Source organism: Platichthys flesus, chromosome 24, assembly GCF_949316205.1.
Source record: "Platichthys flesus chromosome 24, fPlaFle2.1, whole genome shotgun sequence".
NCBI classification, from domain to species: Eukaryota; Metazoa; Chordata; class Actinopteri; order Pleuronectiformes; family Pleuronectidae; genus Platichthys; species Platichthys flesus.
Window position 1 is genome coordinate 3,834,566 of NC_084968.1, and position 13,563 is coordinate 3,848,128.

Here is a 13,563-nt window from a genome sequence, read left to right on the forward strand (position 1 = left end):
ACACTGATTCATATACTCAATCTAGATGTGGATATACTGTGGATTCTGCACAGGTGTAGGCGTCCATTTGTCTGCCTCATGTTAGCAAAAAAAGAAGAGGTTTTGGGGGATTGGATTGGTTTCAGTCATTGCAAACTGTCAAGCCATGAAAACAAATGATTTTATTTCTTCCGGTCTCCTAGTGGAGCCAGCAGAAATCTAATTGCTAGGGTAGATTTCAAGACCCAGTGTGAGGTACAAGCTTAATGACTACTTGAAGCATCAGGATTGTTCTGCAACTTGCTTTCTACATGTTCCTTTTGGTGTTCAGATGACTCAAACAATCCAACAACAAATCTCCCTGACTTATTGTAGGACATTAAATATAAATAAGGTACAGTTGATCCAATGAACATGTACGATGATTTTTAAAGAACAATTTTATAAACCAAAAATCCGAAGCAAAATCAGGATTATTCTGTATGATAGATTGACAAAGTAGATAGTGTGATAGTCAATCAAACTGAGGCTGAATTGAATGTGGAACCAGCTGAAGTGTGTCATCAGACACTTGAGAGAGAAGTAGATATACACACGTTCAAAATACAGGGGATCTTGGGGGGTCCAAGATCCCCTGTATTGACACTTGAGACTCCCTGAAAGGCTCAACAGCTAAAATATGGGGGGTCTCTGGCATACTATGCACAGTTATTACTTTTAGGATTAGGACACACTTTAAGGGTACCATAATTATGATCATCATCATAATGGACATAATCAATCATAATGATGAATTGGTGAACAACGGTGACACACAGCCGTTCTGCGGAACAACCAGAGCTAGTGAGGCCTGAGCATCAGAATGACGTTTGGATGTTGTTTAGCAGCCGACTGCAAGTGGCACTGTGCGCTATGGATGGACTTGAAGCGCCGGGTGCTTTTCCTCAGACTTGTTGGTCCTGTGACTGGGCCATTGGAGCTGTCCATGGTCCCTGGGTCCCTGCCCCTACTGCTTGACCTCGGGCTGAAGGCTGTTAAGCAATTATGCCTTGGGAACCCTAATGTCTAGCAGCGATCCTGCTGCCGCATTTCCTCCATTGTCACTTCCCAACTGACCTGCGCTCATATGAGTTAACAATAAACACCAACGAAGTTGCTCGAGTTTATGAGACACGCATTTAAAAATACATTGAAACACAAACACACACACACACACTCACACACTCACATCCTCACACACTCATTCTGTCGTAACGCCGCAGTGTTTGAAGCCCTGTTCATGCATAAACACATACATATGATTTATGCAGGTTTTTATAAAGATCTGCTCTGAGTTTCATTGATTGGAAAAAAGCTGAGGAGCAGAATCCCTTGTTGACCAGCGGACCCACCTGGATACTGTAAAGTACAATCTGAGTTTTTCAGCACACTCAGTCTATTCGTGTGGAGTGTCAAATTTATCAAAACATAATTGATGTTGTTTATTTATTGAATGCTTAATGTATGACATATATACACCAAGGTTAATACAGTGACAGTCAACAACAGTGACGTCCCTGCAGTCATTCCCGCCCGAAACACAAACAGACGTACATGTACACACTCAGATACAAATACACACACAGAGGGCTGAAAGGCCACGTGGTGTATACTAACACTTTGTAGATGACGGTGGCTTACTTGACAAAGTGAAACCATGGTCTAGCTGAACAGTCATTAACAGTGAATCCTAGTGAAGTATCTGGGCCATGTCTCCTCCTACTGAAACAGCCTGCTGCTTTGATGCCTCAGCTCTTGAGGTTCCCGCTAACCCCTCCTCTACCTCGCTCTATCCTTTGTCTCTTGTTTCCTATCTCTATCTATCCATTCCTAGCTCTCTGCAGTCCAAACCTTTGCTTTTCATCACTCATCTCCTTTCTCACCCTTACAACTTCTCCCCTCATTTCTACTTCTCCAGCTCCAAATGTTCACATGCTGACAAATCAAGTAGGCCAGGCCTAAGCCACTAGAGGAGAGCACTGAGAGTCTTTGGTATTAAAGCTCCTCCTCTGTGGTCCTCAGAGAATCAGAGACACCACAGATAAATAAATAACAGCGGTAGGGTGAAGAGGCTTTGTGGCAGCTGCTGAACAAATTCATGGGGATTCTGATAAGAACTCATCATAGCGGTTAGGCCACACTTACAGTGAACGGAAAACAATTGAGGAGCCTTGTCTGCAGAGACGTTACAATTCAAACATTTTCATCATAGATGTCTGGTTTGTTTAATGTAAACTAAGCTGTAACTTCACAGACTGTATTTAAGCACCCAGAGTTGACCTGATCATACACACTGCAGAGCAATGTGAAAACAGTATGAGTTCACACCAGTCCACAATGGAAGAAGATAAAGCTGTGTTTGCAGATGCAGAGTGGCAGCAGTTTGAATCCAGGACAGACTCATTTATCAGTGGTATTCATGGATAATGCTTAGTATATTTAAAAATAAAAAGTTATACAATGTGTATTTGTTAAGATGGCCATTTCCATTTCACATCAACTTATAAAAGCAAATTGGATACAGAAGATGAAAACACATATACATATATATATTATGTGACATAATGGCCTGTGTTCTGTAAACTGTAGCTTTCACACTGGTGTATAGCATGTATATAAAATAGCATCAGTTTAATGTGTTTTTTCCTCTGTGTCTCTTCAGTTGGTAATTGGTATGGCTTTAAAAACAAGAACATATTTTTTAAGAATCTGCTTTTTACTCACCATATGCAAATGGTGCTTAATGATGATGTGGATGGTAAGCAACATTTCTTTGATTACATTCTATGTAGTGTAGAATTTTCATAGTGGATTTTTAAGCCAACCAATAGAGAAAGATAAAAAAAAATTCAGTTCAGGACAAAGAACTAAATGTGTGGCTGTGCAGATTTGAGCGCAGAGCCTTCGTGAAAACCTAAATATCTGGCTGGTATCTAAAAACACTAAATCCTGAGCTTATGTCAAATTGTCAAACAAAACCTGTTATCTACATATGAGAAATGATTTGGAGTTTTTTTCCCCCCAGTCTATCTCTAAGGAACTTACCATACAGTTGGATATTAGAGACAGAATTAATGAGGCAAACATTGCGTACATCTGGATTCTCTAGTCAAACATTTTGTCAGGATGAGCCTAAAGATATTTTGGGGATTTGGGAGATGTGACTGTTTTCACAATTTGTATAATTTGTATACTGGATAAATTCCTTTTCTTCTCCTTGTCAGTTTAATGCTTTTTGCCCCTGCATAACCATTCTCAACAAAGGCTTATGTAGGTGGTCGACAAGGGTGCCAAGTTCAGCACTGACAGGTTTGGTAGGATGTTTGTCACTTTAAAGGAAAACACTTTTTTTTTTTGTTTTTCTTCCTCTGGGCATTTACTTCTACACTTTAATCTGCAACAAGAAACACCATGGTATAAATTAGAAATGTATCATTTCCATTCAGCTGTGTATGCATCAACTTATTTATTCCAAAGGTTAAGTTAAAGCTGAGGTGAGCTTTGATTACAATGCGTCTGTCATCATGGTATATCTGGTTTAAAGCCGTCTTATTACACAAGATATGAACAGATTATGACATGTGGAGGAGACACATATGCAGCTTTGTAGAGTATGTGAGAAGTTGTGTGTGTGTGTGTGTGGGGGGGTGGGGTTAAATGTGATGTATTTATTTATCTGCTGCTCATCCTCACAAGGTCAAAGGTCAGGATTTGCTACAGTGCTGCATTCCACCAGTTGGTAGGGATTCAGTGTCTTGCTAAAGGCGTTTCAACATCTTGAATCAAGTGTCTGCTTCTAAAAGGCTTAAACTTGGATGAAAGGCATTGCTTGATTGCCTTCATGTCACTGCACAGTGTTCTAGACCAGCAGTAAACACTGTTACACAGCCAAAATGCTTCAGCTTGCTTTGATTTCCCCCTGAGATTAGGGTTAAATGCTATTTGTTTATGCAATAAAAGCCAGTAATCAGTAGTGGCCAATGCCATGTACCTTATCAACCATTTATGCACACAAACTTATCTGTGTTTAATCTCTATGTTTAGATCCCACCACATGTAAAAGGTTTCTGAATTTAACTTGAAAATAAATAAAGGCGATGACTAAAAGAAACCCAATGAAGTAAAGAATTAAGGCACCGCCAAGAAAGAAAGCAAAGGACAAATTAAACAATAGCAAAAAAGTGAGATGCTGATTGCAAGAGACGAAAAAGTGACAAGAGATGGGAAAGGGAGAAACAAAGGGGAGGATTTGGTAAGAGAAAAAAACTTTCTCCAATCTACCCTCCTTGAATCCCAAACTAATATCATTTTACATTCAGGCGGCGGGAGGTAGGTCCTCAGTGGCAAAACAAGCTTACTCAAGTGTTACAATTTTCCCATTATGAAAGGGAGGGAGGGATGAGATGAGAATAGCTGTATTCCCCAAACGCCTTGTTTTATTGGTCACTCTTATTCATCTCACCGGGCTATTGATCTCCATTTTACCAGACCATTTCTCTCTGCACTGCCTCCATGCCACCAACAGCCCTTCATACATAATAGTAGGCGTGCTAAATGAATGTTTGACAATAAATAAAGGCCTAGCTGAAACGAGACAGCTGAAACAAATGCTCACCTGGTGAATGCATCAGCTTCTCTTTGAGAACATTTGCAATTTGGACTGAGAGTCAGGTGGTGAAATAGAATTTTCGGTTGGTATTACACATCAGAGGAGTTAAGGCTCCGACAAGTTACAGTGATGGCAAAACACACATAACCTCATATGCATGTGTCATACATTTGTGCAAAAAGAGCTTCACATTCTTTCGTGTCTTGAGAAGAACCCATTTACACACAAATGATGCATGCACTCACGTACAAGAAAGACAAATGTGGCGGTAACCACTTGCCTCAACCTTTTGGCTTCGCGGACAGATGGGAGTGAGAGTGAGTGCAAGTGCTTTTATTTTCTTAGTACTGGCTGTCGGGTCGGGGACGGGCAGGAGATGGACTTTTTTGCTGGGCTCTGCCCAAATGCAATCTCTCACAGTGTCACCTGGCCAGCTTGGACCCTTAGCTTTACAGTCAGTGGCATTACATGGCATAATTGAATTCAGAAAAGGATGCAGGTGCACAACAGGAGTGTTGTGACACAAATAATAACAGGTTTGGTGGAGAAGGAAAATAAATGTGAAGCAATGACTCTTTGCTTGAACTATGGATAAATCTGGTTATGAAAGTGTTCGTTGTTGTCAGGAGAATAAACAGATGAGTGTTAGCTTCAGCAGTCCTGTCTGGTCACACAAAGGCAACAATCACCTACTTTGTAAATGAGCTACTATGATCTCTTATAATAGTGTCAAACATTAGGAGCCACCGAAGGAACAAGGTTAAGCCTTTATTAAGGACCTACCACTTGTGTCTAAGGTGCTGTATTTGAATGTATTTCCATAAGAGGGCAACCCTATTATGTTTTATAGCTCTAATTTTTATTTCACCATATTAGGTATACAGTGTGGGCGTTTAAGAAACCTGGTTTAGCCTGTTAGTCCTTTGTATGCCATTAGCTCACTTAACAGCACACTGATGCTGGTACTGAGTGCTTCCTCCCTCTGCTCTTTATGCAGCATCAGTTCTTCTTGGCATAGATTCCACAAGATGTTAGAAACATCCCTCTGAGATTCTACTCCATATTAACATGAATGCACCACATCATTTCTGCTGTACGCTCATGCTGCCAATCTCCTGTTCTACCACATTGCAGAGCTTTTATTTTAGATTGAGCTCTGTATCACACTGACTTATATGAAGTATTATAGAGTATTAGCGAATTGTACAAGTGTACATGTACTGATATATTTTAGCGTCTCTGTCACCTTCAGCTGGCCATTCTCCTCTGACCTTTGTTATCAACAAGGATTTTATTTTTACAGCAGCTCACTTGTTGTCAAGTGTTTTCTACAAATCAGCAGTTTCAGAAATCCTCTAACAAACCCATCTGTCCCCAACAAGCATGCCATGGTCAAAGTCACATGCACAGATAATTTGTTCCCCCCTATTCTGACATTTTATGTGAACATTCACTTGACCCACTTTCTCTATTATGTTACAAACTATTTATTCTAATCAGTGTTGTAAATACTGTTATTAAGATGATTTTCTCAGTCACACGCAGCATCTATTGCATTTGTGTCTGTCCTGGGAGAGGGATCTCTCCTCTCATGTGGCTCTTTCTGAGGTATCTCAATTTGTTTTTGTTTTTTTGGGGGTAGTTTTTCTTTGCTCTTGTTTAGGGTTAAGGATAGTGGATGTCGCACCTTGTAAAGCACTATGTTTCAAACAGTGATTCCTTAATATAGGCTGTACAAATCAAATTTTAATGATTGATTAACGAAAGCTCCTGACCTATATATAAGTTTGATTTTATGCACGGTTGATAATTGTGAGCATAGCGGTGTACAGGTGTGCCACATAAAGTGCTTTGTGAGTGTGTCCACTCTATATATCCTTTAATTAGCTAAAGGTGCATTTCATAACTTCTTATAGAGGCGTCCTGCCAGTAAGCCTCTTAGCAAGAACCTATACATTAATCTAGCAGGAGAGGGATGAAGGTGATGACAAAGGGAGGGCAGAAAAAAAGTAGGAGGAATTGTTGAGAGGGAAAGGATGAGAGAGATTTAAAAAAGGTACAGATAGATGGCCAGGAGACAAGACAGTGATTGATGAGACGGGGATAAAGCCTAAAGATGGGTGAAGGGATAAGAGAAGAGGAAGAGAGCAAAACATCATTGAATGATCGATGGGTGGATCAAAAACAGGAAGAGGATTACCACCACTGTATCCCTGACCGGGCATAAATTAGCTGGTGCAGACAACAAAGCGAGTGATGAGGCAATATAAACTCCAAATACCTCACAACCCCAAGGTCCACTGGGAAATGATTAAAAAGTCTGTCTTTGTTTTTAATCCTATTTCAAAAGCAACAATGGTACGGACGTGCACAACAAATGTTCGTTTTGCACACAGAGGCAAGAAGTACTTTGATGAGAGAGTTCAAATCTCTCCCAAAGCTCCTTGTGGTATGTCATGGTAATATAGGAAAAGTGCTCAGGTTACAGTTTTTGTGTTGTAAATTTGAGAAATATAATAAACTCAAAGATCGTTGACTTCAAAACATTTTGAAGAATATGCTAAAGTAAAAATTGTCAATCATCGGCTAGTTAAAAGTGAGTGATTCAACAAAAACTAACCCAGAAAGCAATCTAAATAGCTTAACTATGGAAAACAAAATGTACACTATAGTTGTCAAATACAGGCTTAAGTAGGGAATATGTAGCAATTTCAAAGTTTGACAGAGCTGTACTAGACTTGAAAAGAGAAAATAAAGAGGAATCTCAAGCAGAGCAGCACAATCTGGCACATGCAATCCTCTCCTTCACACACAAACACTACACCCCACCATAGCTCTGGGCCATGCATTGTCCAATCCATTTCTCTCTCCATCATGGCAAACAATATTGCCTAAGGCCATGCATGTTGACACTGAAGCATCTGGAGTTGCTCACAAGTGGACGCCCACTCCATCCCCTTAGACTTGGTTATCACAAAGCAGAAAAATAGAAAGAGAGAGGAAAGAATAAAAAAATAATCAGAGCTCTGTGGGGTGAAATTATCGTCTTGTCAGAACAGGCATGGCTGGACTTTGGCTCTTCGAGGACCCGGGGACGCATAATCTCCCGGCAACATCTGGCAGTAGCTGGGCAGGCAGAGGGAACATCAAGGCATCCTGCTGTCCAAAGGCTCTTGAGCAATTTCAGAGCTGACGAAAGAAGTCATTCAGCTCTGTGCCACCCTTTCCATCCCCGGTAATTTTTTTTCCATTCAATGAGGTTACTGTGTGAATATGTGCTTGCTTATATAAAACCCATTCTCTTCAATCGGACGTGAGTAGAATGTTTGCCAGCAATCTTCCGCAATGGATTCCTTTATTTGAACACTGGAAATCTCCCGTGCGTTCAATGAAAACTGAAGTTAAGCTTTAGTGATCTGAAAGAACGGACAAATGGTTTTGTTACGCAATGCTATTATATAAATAAATGCCTTATAGTTCTTCAATTGCTATAGCGATGTACCATTTATTGGCAAGACCAGAACCTTTTGCATTACCCAGGTGGTGAGCCTTTTCGCCAATGGAATTCAAAATAACAACAGCAGCTGGAGTTTGAATAAGGATCATGTACATGCACCGTTTGTTCCAGAAACAATCAAATCTAGGTTAATACCACAATGACATCAGTAGATTTAATATTTGCTTCAAACTCTTGTGTTTTCGCCTTCTGTTGCCTTGATGCAGACACATTTGGAAAACACTACATTTTTTGGTCAATGATTCTATTCTACTTATCTCTCCTGAGCAAATAAGAACAAAATCCATAATCTTGTTTGGATGATCCAAAGTAATCTACTATAACTACAGACCCCTCTCAAATCTATAATCCGATATCTCTGGCAAATATCAAACTCCATTTATTTTTTTTACGCTGGGGGAAAAGAAAAAAAATGTTACTGCCCTCCCCGCGGATGAGATTAAGTTGAAGGTCTGCCTGGCTCGGAGAGAAAAGATCATTAGCCTTGATCAGATTGATTAAGATCAGCGTGGCCAGCTCGGAACATCCCTCACCCAAACACAGCAGTGGGTCACTAAATCTATCAGCCAGTCTCCGGGGCCAGCAACACTGTCCACGGTTAGATTTGATCTGTTACTATCCAATTGTATAACAGTCATTTTTCTCTCAGCCATGTCCATGGTCATAGTCTGTCAGACCATCAGCTGAAGTTAAATTAAAATGACTATTCTTCAGCATATGAAAGAACAGCATTTTACTGCCTTAGTTTGTTAGTATTTCATTACTCTTTCTTCTTTGGTATCTAGTCTTTCTTGTCACAATTCAGTTCAGTAAGATTTAAAATGCCTTGCACAATGGCACTTTACCAACAGTTTGCTACCAACAGATCCAAGTAGTTGAAATGGCTACTTGAGGTCACAACCCCCTTCGCCTAAGCTACGACTGCAATCAGCACGTCGTGACATTTCTTTAATAACCTCCACGGGAAACTGCTGCTACATACACTGGAGTTTACATAATGAAACTATACATCACACGTGCAGTCATCCAGGGAAAGGACATGCTTGGCGGTACGCAGATGGAAGCGTGTGGATAGCTCACCGGTAAAAACAGGTCAGTGTTGCAAGCAGATCGTCAATCAAGGTCCTACAGTGGGGGAGCCAGGGCCACCAGCCACCTTCCAGGGCCACCAGCCTCCCCGGGGTGTTTCTACATATTTCTGCATCATCAATCTCAACCAACCTTTGACTACACGGTCACTGACACTTATTAGACCAAATCCGGTCACAGGCTAACCCTAAAAATAGAAATATGGAAAAAACTGCAGGTACAATCTCTGGATTTGGAATCAGAGACAATGAGCCACTAAATATAAATAAATATATATATAAATATATTGAGCTATGTCTTGTTGATACACAACACTCTGGGAACTGGAAACACAGCTTGTATATGTATTTAGGATTTGTGTATCTTCACATTAGAATATTCCACATTGGAATGTGTTTTTTGTGTCAAAATTAATGAAATAAAATATAAGGCTTCAGATCAGCTTTAATACTCACTTTCACATTAGTGTTATGACGTCACTGAAGAAAACAGGTAGAGCCCTGCACCTGTCCCCCTCTCAAAGTGCTGGGAGCACACAGTCAACCCTGTAGCACCCCTTGTTGTAAAATTACAACGTTACCTTTAACCATCCTAAAAAACAATCTGGCTTTTTTTTTCTTGTTTTTTTACCACATTTACATAGTCATTGGGTCCTATTGTTCAGTCTCACAATGTTATTGGATCGTATATTTGTTTATAAGTCACGCCTTCTGGCCATGAACTCACACAACCTCTCAAGGTTTCCTTCGAACAACATCTATTGGTTTCATTGGACTGGATTCATCAGATGCATGTAAGTAAAATGTCTTTTATATTTTTTTTGGTTGTTATTATAATGTCTAGAGCATGTACATATGTAGTTAGTGTGGAATAGATGCATCAAATTTCTTTTAGAGCTTATTATATAATTGTTGCAATTATACAACACTGGGTGAATGTGGTAGTCAAAATAGCTGGCTTGTTGCAGTGGGCTCAAACAGGTTGTGTTCCCTCCACTACACCACTGCCTGAAACAGAGTATTTTCTTTATACATGGATAGTATACATTCTACCCTTGTGTTGTGTTCTGGTCAAATTTGAGTGATTTAAAAGTTTTATCTCTAAAAAATGTAGTTAATTTGATCAGCCTGACCTAAAATTCCATGACTTTGTCCATGGAACCATTCAGTTCTGGGGACAGGAATGTTCCTGAATGTGGGGTGTGGATGTAAGTGGGGGGATGCATGTTTTTCTTTTAGTATGATAATTAGAGCCATTAAACCATTTACATTCACATTTACATTTAGCAGACGCTTTTATCCAAAGCGACTTACCAGGCAGACAGTATTGTCTGCATGGAAAACATTTCTACCCTGAGCACTTGGTCCACCACCCTATCTATTCCTTCAGGTTATGTACTACAATATATAAAACATATATTCATGTTAATTAATTGATATTTTATTTTCAGAATGCCACCAGCAAGGAGAGAGCCGCGATACACGGTGCAGGATGTTATTGACCTGGTCCAAAATGGAGAGAGTGAGGTTGAGATTGAAATCAGTGACACAGATGAGAGTGATGAAGACTCTGATGAAGATGTCTGTAAATAAGTGGACAAAGAAAACCAACCACCCATGGTCTGTCCAGCTGATAATAACGTGGACATCGAGCCAAAAACAAGGAAAAACACCATGCCCTGTGACAGGTATCGCTGGCTGAAAAAAAGATTTCATCAGTCCCAACACAGATTTTTCTGGTCTGGATATCAGGAAAAGACATCCCTGCCCATATTATTTGTTACTTTAATACAACGTACAAAAGTACTTTTTTTGAGAGTCTAGTTTAACTTCTGGAGTCTGGTGAAAAACTACAGAGGACGACCTAGTCCCTTGTTAGTGGTGACCTACCCTTCCATGAGTAGGTCATTCCTCTTCTTCCCCTTCCTCTGCTCCACTCCACCTCCTATTTCTAACAAACAAGGCTTTCTTGCCCCTCACCTCACTCCTAATCAGTCTAGGAGCGCTAATCTGTCAAGCACTGTTGCCAAGAATCGTAGGTATGCCACCATTTATTGCTATTCCCAACCTTCCCCCTGACATTTTCTCATCAAGGGCCTCAGTGGTACTGACTTGGGACATGGCTACAAGGGCGTGCTCACACACACACACAGACACACACACAAACACATAAACAAACACACATAAACTGTCTTTACAAGAGACTTGCATTTCTCATGAAGGAACAAGCTGAGAAAATGCCAGCTGCAAGTGTACACCTTCTACACATCAAGCTGAGAGCAGGATTTAAATAAAACTCACTGAGTTAGTTGATCACAATGAAATGTTACTATGATATATGATTCCATATTTCCAAAATGCCACAAGATAAACAGCTAATGCACCGTATAAAAGACTGAAAGACAACTGGCATTTAAGATTTCAGCTTTGAAAGAAAACCTGGTGGAAGAGGGTGTTTGTTTTAGTGATTTCCCCTGCCGGTTCAGGCTGTGTGATAGGTAATCCATCATCTCAGACTCAGAGAGGAGAAAATGCAACTCAAAAACATGCAAACACACTCATATACCCCGACAACGCGTGGCCACGCAGAGCAGAGATCCAAAATAACCTGTTTCTCTTAAGTGTGACAAACAGAAAACAAAAGGTGAATCTCTTCCAGATCAGAGCAGAGTGGAGAGAGACAGGAGCCTGCAGACAGACAAGCTTAAGCTGATCTATCCATCAAGGCACGCAACATCCAGCACAAGGTTAGTGCCTGGCCCAAGGGCTAATGAGGCCCCTCAGGGGCCCCCACTTGCAGCCCTAGTTCACTGTTGTTGGATACAGGACAGGGAGGAAAGCAGGAAGACAGCATCTCAAAATCACCATGTCATATCTGGTTAGCTTTGAAAAAACCTTTTTGACTGGAAATTTGGCTCGAGATAGCCAAGACATCTTGACAAGTTTATGTGAATTATGCTGCCATATGCTTATATCTATAGAAATAATAAAAAAAGTCAAAACAAAACCAAAATAAAAAGGACAAGAATAAATAAACAAGATTAAACAGGGATGATTTTGGTTGTAAAGCCATTGCTTTTGTCTTATTCGGAAACTATAATTTAGGCCCCCTAAAAGTCACTTATAACCGCAGTCCAAACTGACAATGCCCCTCCCTGGAGGGAGGGCAGAAAAGGCATTCATAAGCAGCCAGCATCAGAATCCATGACAGCATTAAGGGAAGCCATCAGAGGGCCTGAGGAGGAAAGCATCTGTCTTACCTTCAACAGCATACTCTTCAGCTTCAGGGGAGGGTCCGACAGGAGTGCATGGAAAGAGACAGAGAACAGAGTCATTAGTTGGTTACTTCTTCCTCAAAAAACTGTCTTTCAATGTTATCTTCAAAGAAAACCTTCACAAGATCAAATCTAAATAAAGACTTGAGGTCTTGGAGCCTCAACAGCAAAGCAAAATAAAGTCTACTCCCATGAATATTTAATCTGACGTCTGTTGTCTGACTTTCCTAAAATTCTGTGACTGTTCCAATAATCCATCTAACACATATTTCTCTATTTGAAAAATACCAGACAAGAGGGTTGAGGACCAGCATTCCATAGCCACACTACCCCCCCCCCCCCCCCACACCCTAAGGAGCAGGAGGCTTCAGTCAAAGAGGATCCCCGACTGAGAGAGGGCGACTCTCACACACTTCACTCCTGCTAATGATTCAGTGAGGGGGAGTCTAGAGATGAGGCTCAACCAGGACGCTTAACATAAAAATGCTACCCTACAGCAGCAGAGGCCAGCCTGCAATGCTAGAATATAAAACTGCTGCCACCTAGCACTCTAGGAACCCCATGTTGGAAGATGAGGCACAGCCGGAGAATGTAAAGCAGCCAGGAGCTTTGCATCCCAGAGGAAAACTTGGCATTTTGATCTGCTGGGACCTGGGTCTTCGTGCTTTGCTGCTGTGATGAGTAGTAGCATGGTCAATAGACAAATGTGATGATACTGAGCTGGTTCATTGTTTTTGCATGCTACAGCTTTTCGGTCAGAATAATAACAGAAACAGTGGAAGCATACAGTGTCGTCACAGGCTTTTGTGCCACAGCAGCACACAATTTATGGAAAACTGTGAGGTCAAAATATACTACATTTTAGAGTTGGAAAGGGCAAATCTATTTTTCATATATGGTGCATATGCTGCTTGTGAGTTGGGAAGCCTAGACAGTTAGAGTTGCTTTTAACATTAAGATTTGATGATAACGGCGGCCATTTAAAAGTAAGAAACACACCATTTGGCCCCCTGAGGAGTAAGAAAAGCGGATATCCCACAACACACCAGTGGTGTT

The 13,563-nt window shown here is 40.7% G+C and overlaps 1 protein-coding gene across 1 annotated transcript in view; it reads right to left on the bottom strand.

The window, feature by feature from the left end:
- The window catches only part of nrxn2b (neurexin 2b), a 598,599-nt gene that overhangs the window by 468,404 nt on the left and 116,632 nt on the right, over positions 1-13,563 (bottom strand). The window contains exon 3 of the mRNA XM_062384235.1: positions 12,493-12,513. Coding sequence (XP_062240219.1) covers positions 12,493-12,513 — 21 coding nt within the window. The remainder of the gene's footprint in view (positions 1-12,492; positions 12,514-13,563) is intronic.